Genomic DNA, 12,985 nt, shown 5'->3' on the forward strand with positions numbered 1-12,985 from the left:
CAGCCATGTGTGGGAGTCTGAATCAGACCCTTGCAGATTTATTGAGTGCACTCACACCATTGGACGCATCCAGTCAGCGGCTCGAGCCGTTTTAAAGGTTGGGGACTTTGCCAGTTGTCGTCATCAGAGAGAGTGTCTCCGTGTCGTGTCCTTTGGTAAGTGGCACCGAGCCAGTGAGGCATGCAGAGGTTAACTTTGCATATGACATTCTCGCCAGCTCCGAATCCCCACAATAAACCATATGATGGTCAAGCGGGAGCACACGGGCAGGGAGGCCACCGGTATGAATATAGTAACATGCTGTTTCTCATCCGCAGCCTTTCTGCTTACGGAGCGACGGGGCAGGAATTAGTGAGATCAATAATCGGTATGAGACGGTAACCTGAACCATTACAGCCACGGAATCCCAGCTGGGTTCCGCAGAAGAACCTTCGACGGCAATTAATGATGAAAGTACGATCTCAATGCAATACACGAAGGCTGCAAATCCAATGTTTTATAACAGCAAACAAAAAGGAGGTGAAGATAACGTAGTGGAGGAGCAAAGCAACAGTGGGACTCCTGCTTCTGCTCCCTTATCGATAAATTATTTATCAGCTTCTTCTGTCCTTGGTGTTGGGGTGCGCCCAGAACAGAACAATTGAGTTCCGTACAGCACATCCATCAGAAAGGTTCGATATTTACCACGTCAGTGGAATCAAAAATCAAACTCGGGGAACTATGTGAAGATGGACAGTGCGTACTGCAACAATCAGCCCGTGCACTTGTTTTGAGGGAAAGTTTTCTTGTGTTAGAGGATCCTGTGTTTAAACTTAGTGTAACAGTTCTAACTCAAAGTAAACGTTTTAAAAGCATCAGAATATGTGGCCTGAACCACTGATACAAGGCAGAATGGAGCCATGCTTTCATGTTGTTTACATCAAATTCTGACCCTGCCATCCCAAAGTCACAGCTGTAATCGAGTCTCAGACCAGGCAACATTTTTCCAATCTTCTATTGTCCAATTTTGGTGAGCCTGTAAGACCACATTCTTCAAGGTTCACTGTGTTGTGCACTCAGAGATGACGTTCTGCACTCCTTCGTTGTAACGAGCGGTTATTTGAGTTTCAGTTGCCTTTCTATCATCTCGAACCGGTCTGCCCATTCTCCTCTGACCTCTCACATCAACAAGGCATTTCCATCCACACAACTGCTGCTCACTGGACATTTGCTCTTTTCTTCTCTGGAAACCCTAGAGATCGTAGTGCTGCTGCCATGCGTTTGGCTGATTAGCTATTTGTGTTTACAGGCGTAACTAATAAAGAGGGGCCGGTAAATGAGGATTAGGGCGTCACTTGTTGACTCTGTTAATAATTATTATCTCATATAAACGTGTGTTTTTTTTTTATCCTACACACAGTCTAACCAACTTAAGAACAGTTGATTTCTATTGTATGTCATGTATTTGTATTCGTCCATGAGTAACAAGTCGATATCTGTTGGTGGTGTTGTCTTCATTTGAGAAAAGTGGCAAAAAAAAATGTCTTTGTTCTTTTAATCCCTCCTCTACTCCATCATTACAGTAAATTACACGTGTTCATAAATTCAGTTTGAGCGCAGCCTGATTGTTATTAAAAAATAAAAAAAATAAAATAAAAAAGCTGAAGTGAAATGATGTTGATTTTGACATCTCCCTCAGCTCATCAGCTGAAACCATTAGCTTAATTTGCTTGTTGCTTCGTAGTGTTACAAGCAACAGGTTTCAACATCTGATCATCACAGTCAGGGGTTCAACCTACGACTGAAAATCACTTTGGGTCCCCCTCTTATTTATACTGTATAACGGTTATAACAGCCACCATGATTGCAGGGCCTATAACTCATTATTTACCTTACACACACGTTAGTTGTTGCATATTTCAACACTGGCGTCACCCGTATTGCCAGCAAAGACACTGGCTGTCGTGCAGCCCCCTACGTCTGACAGAGTCATATGTCAAGAAATACAGCAAAGTGCTGCTTTAAACAGTACCGTGTTTGTGTCCGTTGAAGCTATGGGTCTGAGGCCTGTTTCCTCCCCCAGCTCTCTATCGCTAAATCTGTAAGTACTAATTACACACCTTTGTTGGTAACCACAGGTTTCATGGCCCCAGAGACGGCCACCTCTCCGTGCGCAGGGGTGTCAGTGTGGCAAAACTACAAATTACATCTTTCCACCAGCGATTCTGTGCACAAGTCCATTCGTCCACAGCAGCGCATCCTCGCTGCGCCTCTTTTTTTTTTTTTTTTACCCCTAATGGTTCAGTTTATGGATAGCCGTGTCATATGACATGCCACTGGTTGCCAACATAGTGCAAGGCGATGTGGAAAATGATGTAGCTGCATACTTTTAGCAAGTATCCGTAAAATATTGTCAGCAAGACTTTCGTGAGGATGTCCTGCGTTTGATTTCAAATTTCAATTTCATCTTATCAAGAGAAACCATAACTATGTGCGTTTGCGGCGTATTCAAGGTCGATTTTGGAACGTGAAGAATCCTTCTAATACTCCTTTACCAATCCCTTTCTTCACATGCTGAGGGCCCTAAAATGCTGCACTTGCTGCAAACAGATATATTTCAGCAACATGGGACCAGAGTAAATGTTCTCTCAGGTGCAGATGTCCTTAAATTACAAGCTAGCAGCACTTTTTCACCTTCCCGTCCTCTGGTGACGATCATCTTTCATGCTGAGTGATGAACAGGCACGGCGCTCTGTGAACAAGACTGGGCGCATTGCTCCTCCTATAAAAAAAAAAAAAAGAAAAAAAGAAAAAGTGTTCCGTCGACAAGGATATTTCTGCCACGAACATCGATGCTGCTCTCCCGCGACGCAGCCCCTCATTGAATTTCTCTGAAATAAGACGCTTTCGGGCTGAAACATCCCCGGCTCTCCCGCTCGCACAGTGTTTAACGCTGAAGGCCGTTCAACTATCCGTCTCCATCTCACTTCCTCCTCGGAGAAGATAAAATTAACGGCGGCGAAAAGCCAAGTCAGCGGGAAATAAAAAACCTGTTGTTGCGGCTGCACCGCGTGCAGACTGCACCGTATCTCTCCGTCCTCCTCACCTCGCCGCACATCCGGCTTTTTACGGGCGATAAAGGAGCGTGTAGCGCACGTTTCATCCCAATCTATAGGTCTCAACGTTTCGCCCCCCCAGGCTCAGTTTGCTGCATCTGTCGGCGCTAATTGCACAGCGCACTTTGTTTGTAACCTTTTCTCCACTTCCAGACATCGCTTCCTTGGCTCGCAGAGATGGGAGAGCGCTGCACCTGGGGGAGGAGGGGGGTGGGGGGGAGTGGGAGGTTTGGGTGGGGAGGGCGGGTGTCAGTTTGCGGTAACGCCACAAATCACATATTTCCTGCGACCTCCCACTCCCCGACACGCTCGAGCACCCCCCCACCCAGATAGGTTCCGACCTGTGCTGGAGCGCAGCGCTCACCCCCGCGGCCGGCGGCCACGCTTCGTCCTCGCAGCAACAGATGGACGGCCTTGAGGCGGAGCCCGAGAGTCTCCTGCGAGCGGCAGAGCTGCCAATTGATTGCGGAGATCAGGTGTGCGTCTTCCACAAAGGCGCCTCCTGCTCTTTGGGCCCGGCTGCACGTGCCCTGGGGACAAAAACAACAGCGGCATCTGTGGCAGGTAATGATCCCTTCACCGAAAATCTGGGTAATGGCAAAAAAGGCAAAAAAAAAGAAAAAAGAAAAACCCCACCATTTGTTGCGGTTAAAATCACTGTTGCTCTTTTTTTCTTTCTTCTTTCTTCCGGAGAGCCACGTGTGTCCTCCAGCAACATGTGCCGGAGCTGCGAGGAGGGCCACGCAGCCATAGATCAGCGGTCGGCGTGCTGCTGGAGCCCAGCCAGCCCCAACAGAGCCCCGATGAAAGGGCGTCAGCTTTTATCTGCCGCCGATTCCAAACCGCATCCATAAATTGGCTTGCAACACGCTGGTCAAAGGTGAATTAGAGCGCACTGCACCAGCGGGTGAGTTGTTGGACGCCGTTTCCCCCCTACACCCCCACAACTTAATACATTAATACCAAAAGCACTGCATCATTTTATATTATTCTTGATTTGTCCTGCAGACAGCCATCCAAAGTGAGTGTGTCATTAAAAAGAAAAACGCCGTACACAATGTGCACAGCGAAACACAGAGAGGAGCCGTTAGCGGTTACAAAAAAAATGCAGGTTTTGCACATCAGTGCACATAAAAAAAGGAAATAGAGGAAGAGAAAATAGAAGCTTTATCGCATTGGAAAGAGCTAGAGAGAGGAAGCAAGGGAACTTATGTGTATTTTGTTGATTGTGTAAATGAGCAGGTGCCATATTGAATTCATGAGTTCTGTGTGAAGTGACTTTTGAAGGATTTAAGTCAAGACAGTCAAAGATTCAAGGAACAGACTTATTTTCAAACATTGCAATTTCACTCATGAACTGCATGTCCGACAGAACTCACCAGTCCGGCACTGCTGATTAGACATTTGAATGCATTTCCACAACAACAATTTCACTCTTACTTGAGTTACGGCTGTCGAAGCATCTCTGCGCCGCCCGAGAAACGGATGGCAAGCGAGCGATTCGGCCAAAGATGTTCGAGATATTTGCAGCAAAACGGGCGAATGTTGGCCACGACAGACCAACAGTACGAAAACGCGTGCACGCGCACGTCCGCGCACGTCCGCGCACCCGCAAGCGCCCACGGTGACATTTTCCCCGCCGGTAGCGGCGCTGACACGTCCAAACACAATCTCCACCTGGCTGAGAGTGATCCCGTGTCATGTTTCCCCACAATGCCACCGTGTTGCGGCTCAGATGAGCAACCCGCCACCCCTGGATTCAAACACAGACCGACAGGGTCTCCCCTTGATCCCCTCTTTGCTCCTCTTGCTTTAGTAAACACGATAATAGCAGTGCCGTGTTGGTGTGGGCCCTGTGTTAACACTGTGCCTGTCAAAGGCCATCATGCCCCTTCAAAGGATGATGGCTCTCTAAACTGGGCTCTCTCGGTAGCAGCCATTTTCCACTTGACTGGCCCCACACACACACACACACACACACAAGGGGGACTGGTAGCCCCTAGCAGCTGGGCGAGACTGGTCACTGGGGGTGGGGAGAAGGAGATGAATGGGCTGGATGTAAGGGGGGGGGCTAATAGCAATAAGGGAAGGGGATCTATATGCATCAAAAGGTGCATTTTGTCCGACAAAAAAAAAAAAGGGAAAATCCTTTCGATTCTTCAGCCCACAACAAACCTCACAGCGCTTCCGCCGCTCAGGTGCGCTCACACATTTGCAGCGTTCCGCTCACTGTTCTCATCCAAAACCTGACTTGCATCTCCACTTTGGAGCGTCATCTTCATATTTATGTGTGTGGGGAAAAAAAACAAAAACAAACCCGTTCAAATTTCCTGCACTCCTTGATATGAAAACAAGCTGCCAGTATTCCACGGGATGCTGGGAAGGGAAGCGCGCTGAGATGTTATGAATGATATTTCTTTTTTTCTTTTTTTTTTTCTGCATGTTTTTTTTTTTTTCCCCCTCGGCCGCGTGGGCTTTGTGTCAACACGGCGGGTCCAGCCAGGTCTCACTCGGGACAAGGGGTGCACAGATCCATTTTCATAAATCATTTCCTGACATCACATCAAGGTTATGCAGCTGGCAGTGTTGTAGCCCGCAAATTGCCTTCTGCATCAACAATGCAAAGGAGCTCCGCTGAGATTTAGCTCTTCCGTAGGTATCTATGATTGGAATGACTCGCAGTGACCTTTTCTCAAATTGTGACGACACCGCTTTTTTTTTTTTTTATTACAAACCAATCCTCTGTGGGGAACAGAAAACGTCTCATCAGATAGTGGGAATGTAAAGATTTATTTCATTTTTGATTTTTGTTGTTTTTTTTTACAGAAAATACATGCGTACAGTCTTTTGTTGTCGTCCGCGGTGCTGTGGCTCCGTCGCTCGCAGAGTGGAGGTAATAATTAGCTCCACTACAGCGGGGTAACAAGTTAGCACCCCCGTCCCGCTGTGCGTCTCTGTAATTGGTCCCCTCATGTGGCCCAGTGGGCTCCAGAACAAAGGGTTCCCAGAGGGGGAATCTAAGCTGACCCATGCTGAACCCGCTGCAACAATGACAGGCAGGAAGCATTTACATATGCTGACAGACTTGTCTCTTCCTAGGGTGGAGTGCCAGGCACTTCATTAAAGCAACATCAATACCTGCTGATAGGAAACGAGCAGCGGGGCCTGTGTGTGCATCGCTGTCTGCTCCGTGACACCGCCACGAAATGACACGGGCCTGTCACATCCAATTCCAAATAAACGGTCAGCGTTCATTATGTGTCGGCCGCATGGAAATTGAAGGGAGTGATGCAGTGTGTGCTGTCTGTCTGTCTGTCTGTCTGTCTGTCTGTCTCTTATTTGTCTGCAGGCACCAGCGCCGGCTCTGCCCACAAGCTGTTCACCTGAACACGGCTGCCAAAATTCTGCCGAGTTCACCCAAACACATTTCAACACACCTCCCCCGCCCCTCGAGCGAGCAAACGCCTCGTCATTTCTATCAACAGGGAACTGGAAGGTAGAATAAGAAAGAATAAAAAACGGTTCGCCTGTTTCTCCGGGAAGAAAAAAACTAATCAGACGCCGGTGATTGCATCTGTGGATTCAGCGCCGGGAATTGGTGCTCTCATCCAGTTAAAGGAAGGGGCTAAATCCTGCTTCCTTGTGACACGCTGCTCATTTAGCTGGGAGGCACAGTGGTCCTTCTTGAGGAGAGGCAGAGGGAGGAGGGGGGAAAGGGGGTGAGTGCGGGGGGTGGTTGTGGCCTGGTGGGGGCGTATGCATGGGGCGGGTGAGGGGGTTGTAGGGAGGGGGGGGGGGGCAAAGCTCTCTGGGAGGTGTCGTCCTGAGCAGATGGACCTCTCTGTGGCGTAGTAAGTCTTTCGCATGGCAGAGGAGACTGCAGGATCTCACAGGAGTGGGACACAACATCCAGGTGGCCGCAGCCCCTCCTGACCAGCTGGAGGAGCGATGGGACCATCTGACACTCCCAGGGTAAAGAGAAAAAAAAAGGATACACATTTCTTTTTTAGTTTTCTTTCATGTTCCAAACAAAAGCCCCGACCGACCCAATCAAGGAGGACAGCTAATGAAGCTCAGAGAAAAATCCTGTTTATTTTAAACACCCGGGGTCACGCTGAGACCCCATCAGGGCGGCGTTCATACTCAACCTTCACGCGATGCCTCGCAGTTCCTGACCATGAGCAGTTTTTTTTGGTTTGTTTTGCTTTGCCGCCCCCCATGGCAGCAACGGTGAAGAATTGTTTGAGGTGATTATGATCTCATTCAAAGCCATCCTGAATCAACAACCAACTGCAAGTGATTTCGCATACGAGCTTACGCAAATGTAGATTCAACAAATCCAAGTGAGAAAGTCCCATCTGTGCTTCTCCTCCACTGCTCCTGGGCCCTGGAGGCTACACAGGGCTAATTGTGGCCCCATTTTCCTTTCCTTATCTTTTTGTTTTTACTTAGTGTCGGGGTCAGGGAAGCTCCCAAGTGGCCAGCGGCAGGAGCAACAGCCATCGGCCCCCGCTGAGCATCAGTAATTAGAGCCCTCCTCCTCCCCCTCCTACACCTCCTCCAGGGCAGGGAACCTCTCGCTCTCCTTCTGAAGGGCAAGGGGGCAGAGAGGAGGAACAGCTGCTGATGGGAAAGCACTCTGCGGTTCCCATGGATGACCAGCATCCCTCTGTCCTCCTGTGAGGATGTGCAGAAGCATATTTGTTAGGGATGATGGGGGGTTTGGAGCAGACATATTAGAGATCAGCCTGTCTGGTTTCTCCTGGCTTTTTAATCTCGGCTATTCTCTCTTTTTTTTGGTGATCATCGTTTCCACGAGGAGCTCAGTCTGCAATCTCCATCATAAATTTCATGCACGGACAATAACATTAACTACTGCCATAAAGGCAGTTATATCTGAGAGGCTTATAACAGCCACTGAGCATAAATTAAACCATCTGCAGGATGAAATAATTATTACTTGGGTAGTGATAAAAAAATATATATGCATTTTGAACAAAAAAAAACACTGTGATCCTTTATTTTAGTCCAATGTACAATGTGACATAGAAAACATTTAGCAATGTAACATCTCAAAACATATGATGAATAGATGGAACACTATCGCGTAATTGGAATGAGTTTTATCATCATCGTGTATCAAGTTTTAAAGAGCATAAAACATCAAATCAAAGTGATTTACACTTTTTTCTATTTCACTCTTTAATTTTTCATTTTTTTATGCAAAGCAATATGTTTTGGACAAAGAGACTACGGTGCCGAAGTTTGAGCATTAAGTAGAACGCTTCTGCCATCTAGTGGTTAAAAACAATCTGACAGGTTTACAGGTTACAGCGCTCCACTCGACAAAAACAGTAAGTACAAGCTGAGAGCTCCCTGTTGTGGTTATTAGGTCGAATATTTTTAGTCTTAAGCTTTGAGTTATAAAATGACTACAACAAGTAAAATCATTCTGATGGAAAAACATTGATTTTCTTCACATTAGAAAAGAATAAATGAATAAATCATTTTGATTTTACTTTAGCCTCCCTAAAGTAGCTCTGACCTCAGTTGTCACTGAGGACAAACAGTGTTGCATATGTCTCCTGACTTGAACAGTCCGTAGACATTGACAAGCGGAAACATGGTGAGTGATCCAATCATTGAGCCCAGCTGTCCCGCAGCTCCACACAGGACCAGGGCGTTGTGACTCCGGTCTCTCAGGATTAAACCCACCATCACCTTCACATAAGTTAGTGTTCCAGTGAAAAAGAGCCATGAGAGCACCTGGTCAGAGGAAGAAGAGCAATAAATTAAGATTCTGCAACAGTTAGATCTAATATTAATATTTTATCAGCATGATTGTGTTCCACTTACAATGAGAATTTCACCTCCCACAGACCCCTGGAGCAGAGGACACGGACTCATTGCTGCCATTGCCATGTTGTAGCTGCCAAGCCCTGAGCCCACCAGCGTCAGCAACCCGAGAAAGACCAGTGACCTGAAAGTAAGTTTGTTACATTTTGTAATTTCTTCGGTATGCAAAAACAATTCCTTTTTGTGTTGCAGTCAATTTTCCAAGTAAACTTCTACACTTCAGCACAATAAATGAGAAGGTAATGAACAAAACAGTGACTGGTTTTCCAAGATCAACACTGAAATAAGCATTAATTATTAACAATTTTTGATTCTAGAAAGTGAACGTTGACTATTTTAAGCCTTTGTATTTATGTCACATTATGTTTATGTAACGTGTCAAAAAATAATCAGATTTATATTACATGTCCTCATCATAATAAAAACACATAATTATGTCATATCATATCATTTGCACCTTCCACTTCACCTTTTTTTAATAATGTGTACTGTACAAACAGTAATATGTCTCCATCTTGTAAAAAAAAAATTCTCTCCAAATAAAAAAAAAAGTCCAACTTTTTCTATTCGTAAGAGTGTGTGCAAAAACACACCGGTCTGGAAACCAACTGTTCATGATGTCACAAAGGGTTCTGACACATCTCAAGGTCAGTGGCAACAACCCCGGCGAGGTGTTTGCTGTAATACTTTCTGATACCACCAAACAGTCATGCTGACTCTTACCCTTTTCCAAACTCGTGCAAGTGACAAAAAAAAACAATCAATTTGGGAAAGAAGCGTTCTGCCTTTATAGCCAAACAAAGTATGTCTTTGTTTTGCTCACTATGCGAGGCTGCAACACTGCCGTATGCGATGAAATGGAAAGATAAATCTACCTGTTTTGGAAGAACATTGCAACGGTGCAGGCCACTGGGTTGGCCACCAGGGACAGAGTGGCGGAGAGGTGATAGGCCACATTTCCATAGGGCATGCATGAGTAGGTCTGCACTGAGGACAGCAGGCCGTTGGTTGCAGCATTAGTCCACACCTCCATGACGTAGATGAAAGCCAGCTGGTACATTGTGTGTTCAGGACCAGCCACGAAACCCTTGCTTTCCGCTGCCACCTCAGTGTTGCATTTCTCAGAATCCTCCTTAGTGTCCGTCCCAGGGTTGTCCAGGCCGGAAATGACCGATGCAGCGGCATTTGGCACCAGGTTTTCAGCCGACAGCGAGTATGTCCGAGGAAGTCTGTTCAGTGCAATAAAAGCCACCAGGCTTACACACATCATGGCCGCTAAGAAGAAGAAAAAGGCCTGCGTGGAAAAGTTGGGAGGGAGATACTGGGTGTATAGCGTCGACCCCTCTGTTTGGTTCCCTACAGTCTCAGAGGAGTTTAAGCATGTGGAGATGCCCACGCCCTGCGCCAGACCGATGATACCTGGTACGAATCCGCTCAGGCCTTCACCGATGTAGTACGTGGTCACGTATTTGGCAGGGAAGCGCATCATGAAAGGCAAGAAGGTGACGGACGAGGTACAGTCCACCAAAGCCAGGAAGAAGGTGATGATGAAGAAGGCGGTGCTGTGCAGCTCCCCGGCCACTATGGTGGTCTTGTCCCAGAAGAAGGCCAGCAGGACACAGGCGACCACCCCGATGCAGAGGATGATGTAATTGACGACGCTCTCTTTCAGGCGCCCCGGCAAGAGTTTGTGGGCGATGGCGACCAGCAGCGGGCCGACGTTGGCCATCTGGATGATGACCGTCAGGTAGGAGGGGAGAGTCCAGGCCTCGGGGAGGGTGTTGACGATGAGCGGGAGTTCCACCCATAGACCATTCACCGCCACCCAGGAACCCAGGCCAAAGGCACAGGTCAGAACGTGCAGCAGCAAAGCCATGCTGCAGATGAATCGCTCTAATGAGGAAGAAGCTCAGCGTCTCTTTTTTTTCAGATCTTGAAAAAAAAAAAAAAACACATCAGGGGGCATTGAGATTTTTTTTTAAGTTAAGAAGTACTTAAAAAAATAACTGTGAGAGGTGCAGGAGTGGCTGGATCGTATAAAAGGCATCATCTTTTAAAATATTTGATAAAACTCAGAAAAACGTACATGTCTTAAAAGTAAAATGTACAAAATTGTTACAGCATCATTGACGTTGACCTTATTGATCCTGTCCAAAGGCTGATAATAACTGATTCTTTTTAAACGACATCCAGTGCTGATAAAGACAAAGTACGCCAAGGTAATAAACCTTTCATGTAATCTAAAGTTTGTAAAAGCCAATTTTTACAACTCAGAAAGCAAATTAAAACTCAGCGACGAGTATTTTCTCTATAAATACAACATTTAGCACATACAATGCAGAATGCTACTCGGCCTTCAACTTGAGATGCCGCTTTCAAATCCCTTTAGCATGATGTGGAGGAAATGATCAAACCATGAGAGTCTATGTGTTCTTTCTTTTGGCACAATCACAGGTTTTAATCAACAAACAGAGACTGTCTGATTTAATAAATGTACACACACACACACAAAAATCGGATTGATATTATTTTATTTTTTTTAAACCCGACTTGGGGAAAAAATTGATTTTTAAGTCAAAAGAGGAAAGAGTGGTCAGAGTCTCGTGCCTTTAGAGGAAGAGAAAAGTAGCGTTTCTCAGACGCATAGCTGCAAACGTGCTGTCCCCTTTTACTACCCACATGCAAATGTACTCACGAGTTTCCTCGATCCCTGCAGGCGTTGATCGCAACTCCCTGTCATTTTATTTTATACAGAGGTTGGTGACAGGCCTTCTGATTATTGTTGCATAGTCGCGCTGATGGGAGTCACATGGCTGCTGGGTAGGTCAGAGTCCACCTCGGTCGCTGCTGATCGGCCTCCACTATGAATAACACGGCGGTGTCTGTATCTACTCAGCTATCTCGGCTGCACCCGCCTTCAGATGTCAGGTCAATTATAATGGAGTTCAGCCTGCGCTTGACATTTTTCGCCCACCCTTATCTTCAGGTTTCAGCCGGAATTGTTAATGTGTATCTTGGGGTAAAGCGGGGATAGCTGCTCCCTCTGCTGGTGGTTGGTGAAAATTACAGAGGGCGGTCACGTCACAAAGAGCCAAGAGGCTCCTGCCAATTGTTTTTATTATATTATATTAAATTAAGCTTTATAATTAGTATTCAGGCGGGAGGGGGGGGGAGGGGGCGTACATGAGCTAATATTCACAATCACTTTGCAATATCATTGCAGAACTTGCGTGGTTGCTCATTGACAGTCGCATCTGTTACTCTTTTTCCTATATCCCAATAAAGCTGCCCTAGTTATGACGTAAATGTCATAAAGACAGACCATGAACCATCTACTGTTCACCATCTTATGGTGTTTCCACACTCTTTGAGAGGAAGATGATAAACTCAGATAAACCTTTAGTTTCTAGCCATGCTCGAGGCTCTGGAGCCTTGTCGTTCTTCTACGATGTTCTTGAAGTGTGCTAGAACAAGTACTTCAACCACAAGTGTGCTTGAAGTACTTGTTCTTTTCTGTGAACTTCAGCACAGTTTATGATAAAAACTCATTTAAAATGTTTGTCCCAATCGTCAATGCAACGCTGCCAGCATTTTTATTGAGATACTGCTTGATAAGAAGTGTTAATGTGCTGCTATCAAAGTTGCACAGCTATACAAAATGATCTAACTGAAAAGCTGGAGTGCCAGAAACCCTGCATTAGAATTCTTAGGTTGCATGATATCTATGACATAATACTGCTCAGTTTATGTACTTTTTTTGGCCTTCGTTTGAATATAGTTTAGAGCCGGCCTTCTACACTAGCTTTTTGAAAGCTATGTCATGCTAGGACCTACAAGTTTGGTATGGCGCATAACTAAAAAAAAAAAAAAACCTCAGGAATATGATTTACTGACTAGATAAATCTCGATCTACAGGTTAATTTTCAGGGTCAACATCAAATTGAGTAGAGCTCACGTTGCCTGTTCTCATACTGTTCAGATATCACGTTTAGAAGTAAATGTTATGTTTAATCTTGAGTGCCTGCTTTAAACTT

General features: G+C 46.0%; 1 protein-coding gene across 2 annotated transcripts; it reads right to left on the reverse strand.

The window, feature by feature from the left end:
* Positions 1-7,168: 7,168 nt before the first annotated feature.
* On the reverse strand, positions 7,169-10,877 carry slc52a3-1 (solute carrier family 52 member 3-1). 2 transcript variants are annotated; one of them, XM_076042108.1, is made up of 4 exons: positions 9,827-10,877; positions 8,952-9,075; positions 8,615-8,861; positions 7,169-7,772 (listed from the first exon to the last, which is right to left on the reverse strand). In XM_076042108.1, the coding sequence occupies exons 1-3, from the start codon at positions 10,825-10,827 to the stop codon at positions 8,649-8,651; spliced, it is 1,338 nt and encodes a 445-aa protein (XP_075898223.1). In that variant the 5' UTR covers positions 10,828-10,877; the 3' UTR covers positions 7,169-7,772; positions 8,615-8,648. The 2 variants fall into 2 exon arrangements, with proteins under 2 accessions (XP_075898223.1, XP_075898222.1); XM_076042107.1 differs by lacking the exon at positions 7,169-7,772 and having other exon boundaries at positions 8,102-8,861.
* Between the last annotated feature and the right edge of the window lie 2,108 nt (positions 10,878-12,985).

This window comes from Nelusetta ayraudi, unplaced genomic scaffold, assembly GCF_046127955.1.
Source record: "Nelusetta ayraudi isolate G7.1 ecotype Tasmania unplaced genomic scaffold, CSIRO-AGI_Nayr_v1 ptg000070l, whole genome shotgun sequence".
Classification (NCBI taxonomy): domain Eukaryota; kingdom Metazoa; phylum Chordata; class Actinopteri; order Tetraodontiformes; family Monacanthidae; genus Nelusetta; species Nelusetta ayraudi.

What these genes read in the sequence shown, in the direction of transcription:
- slc52a3-1 (XM_076042108.1), bottom strand. Translation starts at nt 10,827, where the DNA reads ATGGCTTTGCTGCTGCACGTTCTGACCTGTGCCTTTGGCCTGGGTTCC. An exon ending in GCAATGTTCTTCCAAAACAG is followed by an intron (nt 9,076 to 9,826) that starts GTAGATTTATCT and finishes ACTTACTTTCAG; the next exon opens with GTCACTGGTCTTTCTCGGGT. An exon ending in TGGGAGGTGAAATTCTCATT is followed by an intron (nt 8,862 to 8,951) that starts GTAAGTGGAACA and finishes TCCTCTGACCAG; the next exon opens with GTGCTCTCATGGCTCTTTTT.